At 42.4% G+C, this 11,690-nt stretch overlaps 1 protein-coding gene across 1 annotated transcript; it reads right to left on the bottom strand.

Moving 5' to 3' along the window:
- Positions 1–9,847: 9,847 nt before the first annotated feature.
- LOC131581278 (uncharacterized) lies at positions 9,848–10,555 on the bottom strand. Its single transcript, XM_058843365.1, has one exon. It carries the CDS (start codon positions 10,553–10,555, stop codon positions 9,848–9,850), a length of 708 nt encoding a protein of 235 aa, XP_058699348.1.
- Positions 10,556–11,690: the final 1,135 nt, after the last annotated feature.

Here is an 11,690-nt window from a genome sequence, read left to right as displayed (position 1 = left end):
ACTGAAAGGACCATCTTCTAAACATCTGCCTATTTTGACTTAAAATGCCCCTCTTAAATCACTTGCCAGCTAAGGTGGGCGCTGCTTCCTTTCTGAGTTCTGCATGCACACAGTTTGGATTACCCTTGCTCAACTGAGGAAAACATTAAAACATTTTTTTATTGGCTCTAGGTGATAAGAAAGGAGCAACTCTGCAATGTATGTGTATTTAAAACAGCCACTATGGAAATAAAAATGTAAATCCATGTGTGAGATAACAGAATCATAATTAAAAATACGTTGGCGAGTCCAGGGACCTATGTCAGAGGTTATCCATTCATTGACAATGAAGGTTACAAAGACAGCAAACAGCTTTTTTAGAGACTGAACCCTCTTTCAGCAGCTGGCTTGACATCTGAAGGTTTTCACTGTCACTCCAAGTGGGTAACTCTCATAAGGATCTCGTCATTTTGCATCTGACCTACTGCAATGGTCCTTTCTCTGTTCCTGCTCAATTACATCCATTTAGATACTTCCCAAAAGAGCATTTCCTACTTTATTGTTTTGTCCAAGGCACCACTTTCCCTCCACCTTCCTATCACAGCAATCAAAACCACACCCATCTACATTCCCACTCCTTTATCACCAGGGTGGATTCACAGCCTGGCGGTAAGCCTTCAATCATTCTCACTTTAATTTTGCAACAAGACTTCCCAGGTGAGGTTTCATTTACCGTTAAGTGATTTAATCTACAAAAAGAAGCAATCCCACTCCCCTCTAACTCTCAGGCACATCATTCCTATTTTTCCCATGCGTTTGCTTTTGTACTCAATCCAATCTCACAGTGAGCTGATTTGGAAAACACAAGTCCTTACAAAAGAGTCATTTTTCTTCTAGTTTAGCTTCCTAGACAGGCTCACTGTAATGGTGAAATGAGCACGGGAGCCAGTGGAAAACAGGGCCCGCGACTTTGCATTTTGGTGACAGACAGTCTTTGGATCAGGTTTGCTGTAATGTGAAGCCCTTCTCTCAGAGTCTCCCTTATGCTTTGTAAGCTTAAGTAGCACAGGTACTCCTCTTATCTTGGAACTCTAAACTTCCATGCTGAGGATAAAAATATTTTCTAACTGATGCACAGGAACTAATTCCAGCAGATTACTGTTTCCATCTATCTGTATTTCCTAGCTAAAACCTGTATTATTCTGGAATTGTGAATGCTGGGGAAACATTCTTCATGTCTGTTTCCATGCAGCAGAGGCCATAGCATAATGTTTTACTCTATTTTCATTCTGGTTAACTGTTCACTTCAATATAAATCTGTTACAATTCTATTGAAAATTTAACTGAAATCCAGCTGATAGCAAGTCTTCACTAACAGAATCTGAGGGACAAAAAGAGGCATCTGAGGAGGAAAAAAAACCAAACCTGCAACTTTCTGTGTTCTTATTTGTTACTGATTCAATTCCCTGGGCTTTTTTTGATACCTCATCATAGAAAATATGGTCAGTGAAGGTCAAAAAAGCAACTGTCCACACTTCAACAGACGCTAATTTCTGAGTATTAGAAAAGCAGACTTTCATCTCAAGGCAGTTGCAGGAGTGAACCAGGGAAGCCACACTACAGCCCACACAAAGGAAGGGCACATTTAAAGGAAGAGAAGCAAGCAGAAGTTAAATTGGAGCTCATGCCACGTCTGCAAATCAGGCCTGCTGACAGAACAGACAGGATGAGAAGAAATGTCCACATGATTATTTGGTACAAGTCATATAACAGAGCTGTAGTGACACATGAATCAAAACTGAAAATGGTACCAAGAATATTACACAGTAAGCTTCTCCAGAGCTCTCCTATTTCTCACAGTCTCCTGACCTTTTGGGATGGTATCTTTGAAGGAATTTCTTTGGCCAAGTAAAGACAGACATACAACAATCTAAAAAGCTTTTTTAAAAGGGTAGCTGATCTAACTGCAACTAATCAAATTATGAGATACACCCTAAAAGCAGGACACAAAGGTCTGATCACCAGTTACCTGTCAAGTGGAAAATCAATGAGACATGAGTCACGCTGCATAAAATGACAGTAACTGCCCTGTCTTTACCTCCAGAACCCAAAAGAGAGGCAAAACATTCTCTCTATATTCAGAATTCTGATTGAAGGAAAAAATAACCCTTCATGTAACAGGTGAATTTCCAATACAACTGCTTCTGGGCTGGAATTAACCAGAGATATTTTCAGATCATGAGAGATGTAACTGAAATTCATCAATATTAAGAAGAAATTCGTTACCTGCATTGCTGGTGTGAGATTTTTGTTTTGGTTTTTTTTTTTTTTTTGAGTTGCAGTGAGAAAAACAACAACAAAAGACTGCCTACCAAGATCTTAACAGCAACAAATCTGTTGTTGCTTGTACACTTGTATAATTTGAATGGTCCTAACAGCAAACTGCACTCCAAAAAGCAATCCATTTATGAGAATAGAGAATTCTCAAGGATTTGCAAAATTCGCTTTGGTTCAAAAATTTAGACCTCCAAAAATACATGTCAAGAAATCTGAAAAAGACAGACTTCACTTTGGGATGGCAGAGGTGTGGGAAGCTTTATTTGCACTAGGACATCATACAAGGAGTGAATGTTTCTCATTGTCCTTTTCTTCACTGGCTGTCAGACGGCAGATATGTGAAGAACCTTTTTCATCTGAAGTATTTTAGGAATCCTCTTAACAAAGGATCACTGAATTCCCATGATCCAGAAAAATTCTCACCTGACCTCACTTAAGAGAAATTATGTAACTACACTTTAGTCTGTTAGAAACCACTTCCTCACAGATTTAAAACTATCCATGCACATATGAAAAACAATTGCACCATAGTAGCCTCTACAGTAATACTGTGAATAAAGATTTTTTGCAGTCTTTCTGCCTTTTTTAGAATGCACTCAATATAGCAGAATTTCCAGAAAACGGATGCAATAAACATCACGATTCGGCTCAAAATAAAACCCTGGTTAAAAATAAATAAACCCCATAAGCTATACTGGCTTCTCATTTTGCTTATTTTCCCAAGGCTAAATAAATAAATAAATAGACCTGAACCAAACAAAGCCAGAAATGTTGACAAGTGAGGATTGAGAGGACCTGAGTACATCTAGTTAGCTTTCGTCTTCCTGAAGTCTAGCTTTTAAGGAAATCCCCAAGGAACAGTGCTGGCAACATAGCAAGGCACAGAAATATTGTCAAATCTTTTCAAGTAACAATTAGACAGAATAATTACTAACAAAAGCAATCCAATCATGGATCCCTAACCAGTAAAACTTGCCACTAGTTATACTCTGACTTTTAGAGACATGTAGAGAAAGCACAAGTAAATGAAAAGAAGGTAATGGGTGGGAAAGAAAACATGTACTAATATATTCTAATTCAAAAATTATTAATAAGATACAATTTTTGAAGTTGCCAGGCTTTTTTACATTGGAAATAGTAAAATAACCCAAAGCAAACAAACCACGGCATTTGTTGAAAGGTTAACAGTTTTCTACTCCAATCTTTAGTCAGACACCACCTATACACCGCTCCAGCCACCTCTGCAGCAACTGCTGCTCCAAACTCCAGGTTAAAGCAGCCTTTTCCAGGCAGCTCTGTCAGACAATTGCATCTCAGTTCCAGCTCTTCAGGTGGAGCTTAGGGAATAGGTGCATCTGCCTCTGCCTAAGAATTAAGCCTTTGTGCCCTTACCACACGAGATACCATGATCCCTTTATAACAGGTTACAAAAAAAGCCTCTGTACTGCAGTGATGCATAGAAGGAAAATCCCTAGAAGACTTAAAGTATTTCAGAAAGGGAACAAATTCCTTTCTGACATCAGCCCAATATGGTGAACAGTGTTTGCATTCTTCCTTTATAGATTTCCAGGTTTACATAAGCAAACTATACCAGGATCTAACCCCAGTGCCCTGTCAGTTACCAACACTGTTTCTCTATGGTTTAGTCACAATTACCCATCAATTATTACAAAGATAATGCTGATAGCTTGAGCAGTGAAAATACACATAAAGTTTAATCCATTTAACTGGCGAGATGGAAAAAATGTACTAAAAGTCTAATTACAGTTAGGCTATAATAGATTGAAAGCATCATCTTATGTAAATCCCCTACACTCTTTTTAAATCGTCAGGAATGTGACATTTATTGTGCTTTAACCCTTTCCCTAATTCCAGAGCACAGACATGTGTGACACAAAGCCTATCCTTCACTTGCCCTTAACCCTGAGGCAGCTTTGTCAAATTTCAAAAACCTGAACAAGGTCACATTGGATGTCGGCAGTTGATTTTTAATAGGAAAAAAAAGTAGAATAAGGTATTTAACTGAATTTATTTCAAAAATTTTTACCAAATTGTTCAGTACTTTTAACTCTAAAAAGCTGTAACTCATTTGTGTCAAGGTTAGCTCTTCCAGTTTAATCAAATATTTTTAAATCACCCAAAAAAGTCCCAAAGGAGAAATTTTACATAAAACTAGTATATGTAATGGACAGGATATATTTCTGTTCAAGCTTATTTATACTGCTAGTACATAGCAATGAATAACAAAAACTAAAAAAAATAAGAGACTGAAATCTATTGCTAATGCATGGAATGCAAACCAATTTTAATAACCAATATATTTATATAACAAACCCTTCAGGAACTTTAAGACTTCATTAGTGGTGTTTAACCCTCAATATACATGTCTCAGATATTAACTGTAATCTCAGCTTTACAGAGGTGAAGCTGCATGGTTTGCTCTACTTCAGAGCTTGGAATGCATCTGACTCCCTGGTTCATTAGAATTTATCTTCTGAGCTAGGCTTCTCTTGAATGAAGTCTTCTTAAAGACTTTGACTCTAGTTCAGTTTCTTTCTTCTGGATCACTAAAACCACCTAAAGGCAAGTCAAAGATACTAAATCTACAATGAAGGCTCTATTAAAGTTATCTTCTGTATTGCATTACAGATGGCTTTAAGAAATATTTTATAAAAACCCTTTAATGAATATATTTGATAGAGGTTTTTTTACTAAATCTTACAACTGTTACATCACTATTTTTTTTTCTCTACCACGTTGTTTTGCTTTTTTAAATCGCAGCCAGCAATATTACAAAAATATAAAAATGAGGAGAGATCTAATGCTAAAAAGTCATCTTACCTCCTATGCCCAGCACAGAAAACTACACCTCAATCACCTCTAAAAGGAGGTTATTTAACCTTTTCTAGAACACTTTCAGCAATAGATATCACATTACTTCCCTGAGATATAGAACCCTGTGATTATCTATCCTGGACAGATAATCTTTCCTGGAGCTGGAAAGTTTTTCCTGATATCAAAATCTCTTTTTGTGCTCTTTAGGACTATTATTTCATATCTCACCTAGAGAGAACAGTTTATCACATTATTCTCTGTTGTAAACTTTACCATATTTGAAGGCTATTACTGTGTCTCCCCATCTCTGCTAAAGACTAAACAAGTACAATTCTTTCAGTCCTTCCTTAAAGGTCATTACTGCAACTCTTCTCTAAATACTCTCAGCTGCTCCAAATCTGTTTGAAGCAGAGTAACAAGAACAGAGACACTACATTATCCAAGGCCTTACACTGAGTACTGCAGAGCAACTTCTCTCTCACAGGCAACAACAATCCTGTTCATAAATCCCAGTGAGACTCCAGGGTTTTCACAGAATTGTCACGACTCCACTGTGTTAATTTTGTGATACAGCTACTTATTTACAAAACTGTTGCCCAGCCAAGTGTTTCTCATATTTAAATTTATTATTTCTAACCAAAGGTACTGTTCTGTGTTTTTATTTACTGAAATGCATACCATACAATTCAGGTCATTCATCCAGTTTTCCTAGACTATTGCACATTAATGCTTGTATTCCCTCCCAAACTTGTCCTGTCCAGGCAATTAGTAAATCTGCTTTGTTCTATAACCCAGGCCACAAAACAAAAAAATAAACAGTAATAAATTCAGAAAATACAACTGCACAAGACATACCCATGCCTTCAATCTGAAATGTTCTTAAAGCATTTATTTAGTAAGTAATTAAGCAGCATGGCAAAACTTCTCTGACAGTATCTAACTTTGGTGTTTCTAGATTCCTTGGCTATGGAGAGAATATTCCTAAGCTCAACATTACTGCACAGGCAGAGTATGTTTCAAACACAAACATACACGGGAGGCTCTGTCACTCTCCTCCCTCTTTAATTCATTTCTGTGTGGCACAGTAACCCAGTTGCATAGCTCTTCCAATTTGCACTTTGGGCTATCTCCTTGTTTTTCCTTCCTAAACTAGAGATACTTCAGAGACACTTCAATTCACACAAAAAAACACCATATCACTAGCTCTGATAAACTTAGCTCTCATATACATATATATATGTGTGTGCTAATTAAACTAAAACATCAACAAAAAGCAGGATGTTATAATTTATGTACCAACAGGTAAACTCTAAGGAACACCTTTCCTCTCTGACTTTCAAATTTTCTAACTGAAGTGTTTTAAACTAAGTTATAATCATCCGTTTCAGTCAAAAAAATCAGCTACTTCTTATGACAAGAGACTATTAAAATCCCACTTCTCTGCTACTAACCTATAAAGATAAGCTTTTACAATTCTTACTAATACATTGTCAGCACATGTGCACCCCCAATCAAAACAAACATTTGTGTTTAAATATTGCATTTAAATCTGAACTACTAAAAACATCTTTAAAATCCTGGACAATCAAATTGTCTATCTTGCCAACATTCATATTCCTATGTCCTGTGATGTAGCTCAAAAGACCAGAAAAACTGGAGAGCAGCTAACAGCAATCTCATACCTGCTACAAGAAAAATCAACTCTTTTCAGAAGCAACAAGAGACAAAGCAGTCAGCTGTATGCAAAGCAAAAATACTGAAATTCAGTATCAGGTAAAACTTTAACCATGGGGTGGGTGACGGAGCTACTGAAACAAGCAACACAAGGAGGAACTCTGCCATCAAAGGGAATGATCCCACTTCGCTTCCAAAGGGCGGAGAATTGGAATCAATGAGCTTTATGTGTTTCTATGTTTAACTGAATTCATTACAAGTATCAAAAAACACTGAAGTAACTTTAAAGAACAGTTAATGTAAGTTAAGCTACTAAGCTTTTGGACAGAAGATACAACCAATTGCCTGTATAAGGAAAAGCAATTAAATATACACTGTTAGCTAATACTCAAATTTTGAACACAAACCATATAAATTATCAACCTATTACACTATAAACCCCAAGTATTTTGATTACAAAGCTGCACCCCATAAGGGAATCTTTTTAAAGGTCCTTTTGTTTGAAACAGAAGTGTCCAATAAGACCACACCATTTAATGTTCAGCTTCACATTTCTGAAGTGTTTTTTAGAGTTACTCAAACAGAAGGTTTTCAGAAAACTGAAACTACCATGATGGTTCTTCTACAACCACAGCAGTTTTTCAATCACAAACCAAATTTACAGTCTTCTTAAAACTGGAACAATATATCCATAAGTGTTAAAGTTTACCAGGAGTAAATCCTTATCGGCAGCAGCTTGACTTCCAGCAAAGAACACTTAATTTGGAAACTAAAAAAAAAACAACAAAAAAACCTCACTACAGAAGTGAGAAAGTTTCTCAATTTCTGCAACTTCACTCCCGCCTACAGACGTGGAAGAATTTTTCTTCTTCAAGGTTTTTAAGGACAAGGTCTACAAATATATCTGTCTGGAATAATCCAAGTAGTTTTAAACCAACCTGAGAGAAAGGGAACAATAGGTCCTACAGTACTACATCTCTAGAACTCTGAGTGCAACCTATATATACATGGATGCAAGTGCCAAGAACTTGATGAATAAATTCTCTCTTGCAAATCTGGTTCCTTATGACCAGAGAGACCTGTATCATCAGTTCCCACACAATGCAAAAACCTCGGCAAAACCAAAACAAAGCAAACCTGAACAGATTAGCCCTGGAGATCTTAAAGACGGGTTTGGAAACGCGAAAGGTAATTTAAAAGGGAAAAAAAAACGAAACAAGAAAAAGCACATCTGGAAGCAGGGCAGACTGCAAAGACCTCAGTTCCAGCTTCCCCAGTACTTTTAGGAACATTAAGAAACACGTTTTTTATTCCCCTCAAATAAGGGCAAGAGCACAAGTCTTTCCACTTTGTATCAACCACACAACTATTATTGACCAGAAGTCAACTTAAGTACCTAAAATTATCTGGAAGAACCAGATACAGACAAATGGACTAAAAATACTCAACCAACTGAAAAAAATCCACAAGAACTTTAAGTCTCCTGGAAGTACTGGGAGTGTAAAGCCTTCATTCTGCATGAGACTGGACAGCATATCTCACTATGTAATCTCACTACACAAGTATGTTAGAAACACTGATAAACATCAGAGCAGTCACATGCCGTTCAGCTGTAGAACAAAAGCCCTTATTAGGACACATTCCCAAATTCTGTGAAATAAAGATCAAGTTATTTTTGCACATTAAATCCACACTGAGCCAAAGAATCCTATTTGCTATTTATCTTTTTCCAGAAATGTTAAAAATTATGAGACAAGACATATGATTGGGCTCCACCACTAAATACCTCAATAATTAAGCTATTTAATACAGCCCCTCACTTAGTAATTATACACTTGGAGTATGCAAAGCAAAGGAAAAATAATTTCACTTAACAGTGGTACAACTGAGAATTACAACAACTACCTATGATAGACTAAACAACCAGAAACATACATTAACAGCAGTGTTTCAATGTAAGGTCATTCACTACTGCTCCTTACTGACACACGGTTGCACTGAGTAACAATCCTTCACAAAAGGCCTTTAAATTCAAGCCTGTAAATTCAAGGCATAGAATTTTTTTTCATGGAATAAACATGACAGTGCTGGAAAAGGCCTGAAACCAAAGTTGTTTAGGTTCTTAACGACTTGCTAGAAGTCACATGTCAAATTGACTTAAAACACTAAGCCCTTCTAAGGTAATGGGAAATGTCTTCAGTTGAGTGACAACTTTCACCTCATAGGTTTTCTTTTTAACATTTTCCCACATACTCTTTTAAGAGATTAATTTTTCTCCCCTGCTGTTTAACACACACTATGGTTTTTTCCCTTACACTTTTTTCCACTTCTGATTAAGCAAATCAGAACTATCATTCCAAAAGACAGTACAGTACAGTAAGATTAAAAGATGCTTAAAGACAAACTACAACAGTACCTTATCAAATTCCTTTCTGAAAAGTTACACTTGCTTATGTAAAGAATCACATTTTCCTAATCCAAAACCTACCAGTCCCTACTAGATGACCAGCAGCCAGGATGGGAAGCTAGTATCTAACCACAAGTTAGAAATACACCAGAAAAGCATGTTCTTAAAAGGTTCCACAAGTCAGTATTTAATGTAAAATACAGGGTACACGTAGAGCTTCACTTAAAAGCCTCTGTAAACAATCACTATGTAGTGATTAGTACAGCATAATGACAGTATCAATGGAAAACATGTAAGTATATGTACAACCATGGAAGAGCTACTACAGTTTTTTTTAATTACTGGAAACATTTGTAAAATAAAACTTGGAACGTCAAAGCCTCAAGAACATATTCTTTTATAAAAATTTAGTCTCTGTTATGTGTTAGCCTAGAACCAGATTAGTAAAATACTCCAAGACTACAAAAACTGCCAATGTTACCAGATAATAACAAGGACAGAATACAAAACACCATGAAGAAGAACCATATGCTCTCCCTTAAAAGAGATCAGGATTAGGAGACAAAGGGAATATTGCTGAGCTGGGACACTTGGATGCAACTGGCATTAATTTTTCTAAATACAAGAGAAAACAGAACTATATGCTACAAGTTTGTGATATGACGGGACATATATCATAGCCTCCACCGAGAGCAGACTTGGGACGTTAACAGCTCTCTTCTGAACCCCTGCATCCTTTACCATCAGCACCCCTATCCCTGCGGGGCAGGCGCCGCTTGTGCTGGGGAGCAGAAGCCGGCTGAGAGCAGCGGCAGCAGCCCGGGCCGGGGGCGCAGGGCAGGCCGAGCCTGCGGGACACCGCCGGGGGCTCGCGGCCGCAGGGCGGCCGAGGAAGGGCCCGGGAGCTCCGGGTGTGAACACGGGCCGGCAGCCACGGGTGCCGCACGGCCGGGGCAGCGCTGGGAACTCGGGGACAAGCGGTGCGGGGGTGGCACAGCGGGGACAACCCAAGGGACTCTGCGGAGCATCCATCCGCGGCTGGCGGGCCCCGAGCGCGCGGACGGGGCCGCAGCAGCGCGGGGGAAGCGGCGGGACAGGGAGAGCCCGAGGCGCGGGAGGGAAGGGGGGGCGGCCGCAGGGGAGGCACGGGGTGATGTGAGGTGAGGCGGGGCAGGGCCGGGGGGAGGAGGCGGCGGCGCGGAGCCAGTGGCGCTCCCCCGGGCGCGCGCCCCGCCCGCTCCCGAGCGCCCGTTCCCCGGCGGGAGGGGCGGCGGCTCCCGGTCCCGCCCCCGGCCCGGTACCATTACCCAGCGCCGCCGCCATCCCGCACCCGGCCCGCTCCCGCGGGGGCCGCGCGACCTCGCGAGACTTCCCGCCTTCCTTCCCCGCCCGCCCCCTGCCCCCGCCTCCCGCGGCCCGGCCCGCGCGCGCGCACAGTGCTCGCGCGCGGCTCAGACACAACATGGCGGCCGCGGCGTCGCGCACGTGCCCCGGGGCCGCCGCGCCGGGCGCGCGCACACGTAAGGCCGGGGGGAGGCGGAGCCTCCGCGCACGCGCAATAGGCGCCACCGCGAGCCAGCTGATTCGAACGGGGCGCGCGAGCCGCCACCTCCTCCCCGCACGCGCTGGTCACGTGGGGGCTTCCCCCGCTCGCTCCCTCCTCCTCCTTCCCCCTCCCCGCGCGGGTTCCGAACTCGGCACCGCCCGGGCCCCCCCCCCCACCCCTTCCCCCGGGGCCGGGCCCTCACCTGGCGCCCGCTCCTCGGCGCGGCCGGGCCGCGCAGCCCCGCGCCGCTCGCTCCCTCCGAGCCGCCCGCACCAGGCGGCGGCTCCGCACAGCGCCTGCTCCCCTCAGCGCGGCGGCGGCTCCTTCCGCTTCCTTCCCCTCCCCCCCGCGCTGCGGCGGGACCCGCTCCCTGCAGCTCCCCCTGCCGGCGGAGCGCGGCGGCGGCGCGGGCCGGGAGCGCGGCGAGGCCGGGCAGGTGTCTGGCGGGGCGCCGAGGGATGGGGGCGGCTCCGTCGCGCGGGCGGCCGCAGCGGGACGGCGGGCGGCTCTGGGCGCCCCGGCCGAGTGCCGGCAGCGCGGGAACGCTCCAGGGCTGCCGTGCCGGGAAGGGGACGGCGCTCTGCTGGCTGGAGGTGCTCCTGCCCCCGCTGCCGGTTTCGTGCCCCCAAAGCGGGGCTTGTTCGGGTCGCAGCTCCTGAGCCATTTCCAGCGCTCTCTCCCGACTTAGCTCAAGCGGTGACGCGAGAACAGGCTCCCTGGGGTACTCCAGCCCTCTGGATTATGACTAAAAATTAATCGATTGCGTTTTCAAATTTCTTACTGTGAGGCTGCCTGGTTCTCAGCTCACCGATGTGCTATCACAAGAGTTAACTACTGCCTACCGCTCGCAGCCTGCTCTAATACATCATTTACCTGTACTCCTACAGATACAACAAAACTGTCTGTCTCTAA

Source organism: Poecile atricapillus, chromosome 7 (genome assembly GCF_030490865.1).
Source record: "Poecile atricapillus isolate bPoeAtr1 chromosome 7, bPoeAtr1.hap1, whole genome shotgun sequence".
Taxonomy (NCBI): Eukaryota; Metazoa; Chordata; class Aves; order Passeriformes; family Paridae; genus Poecile; species Poecile atricapillus.
The sequence above is the reverse complement of the archived record's forward strand: the minus strand, read 5'-3'. Positions and strand labels throughout refer to the sequence as shown.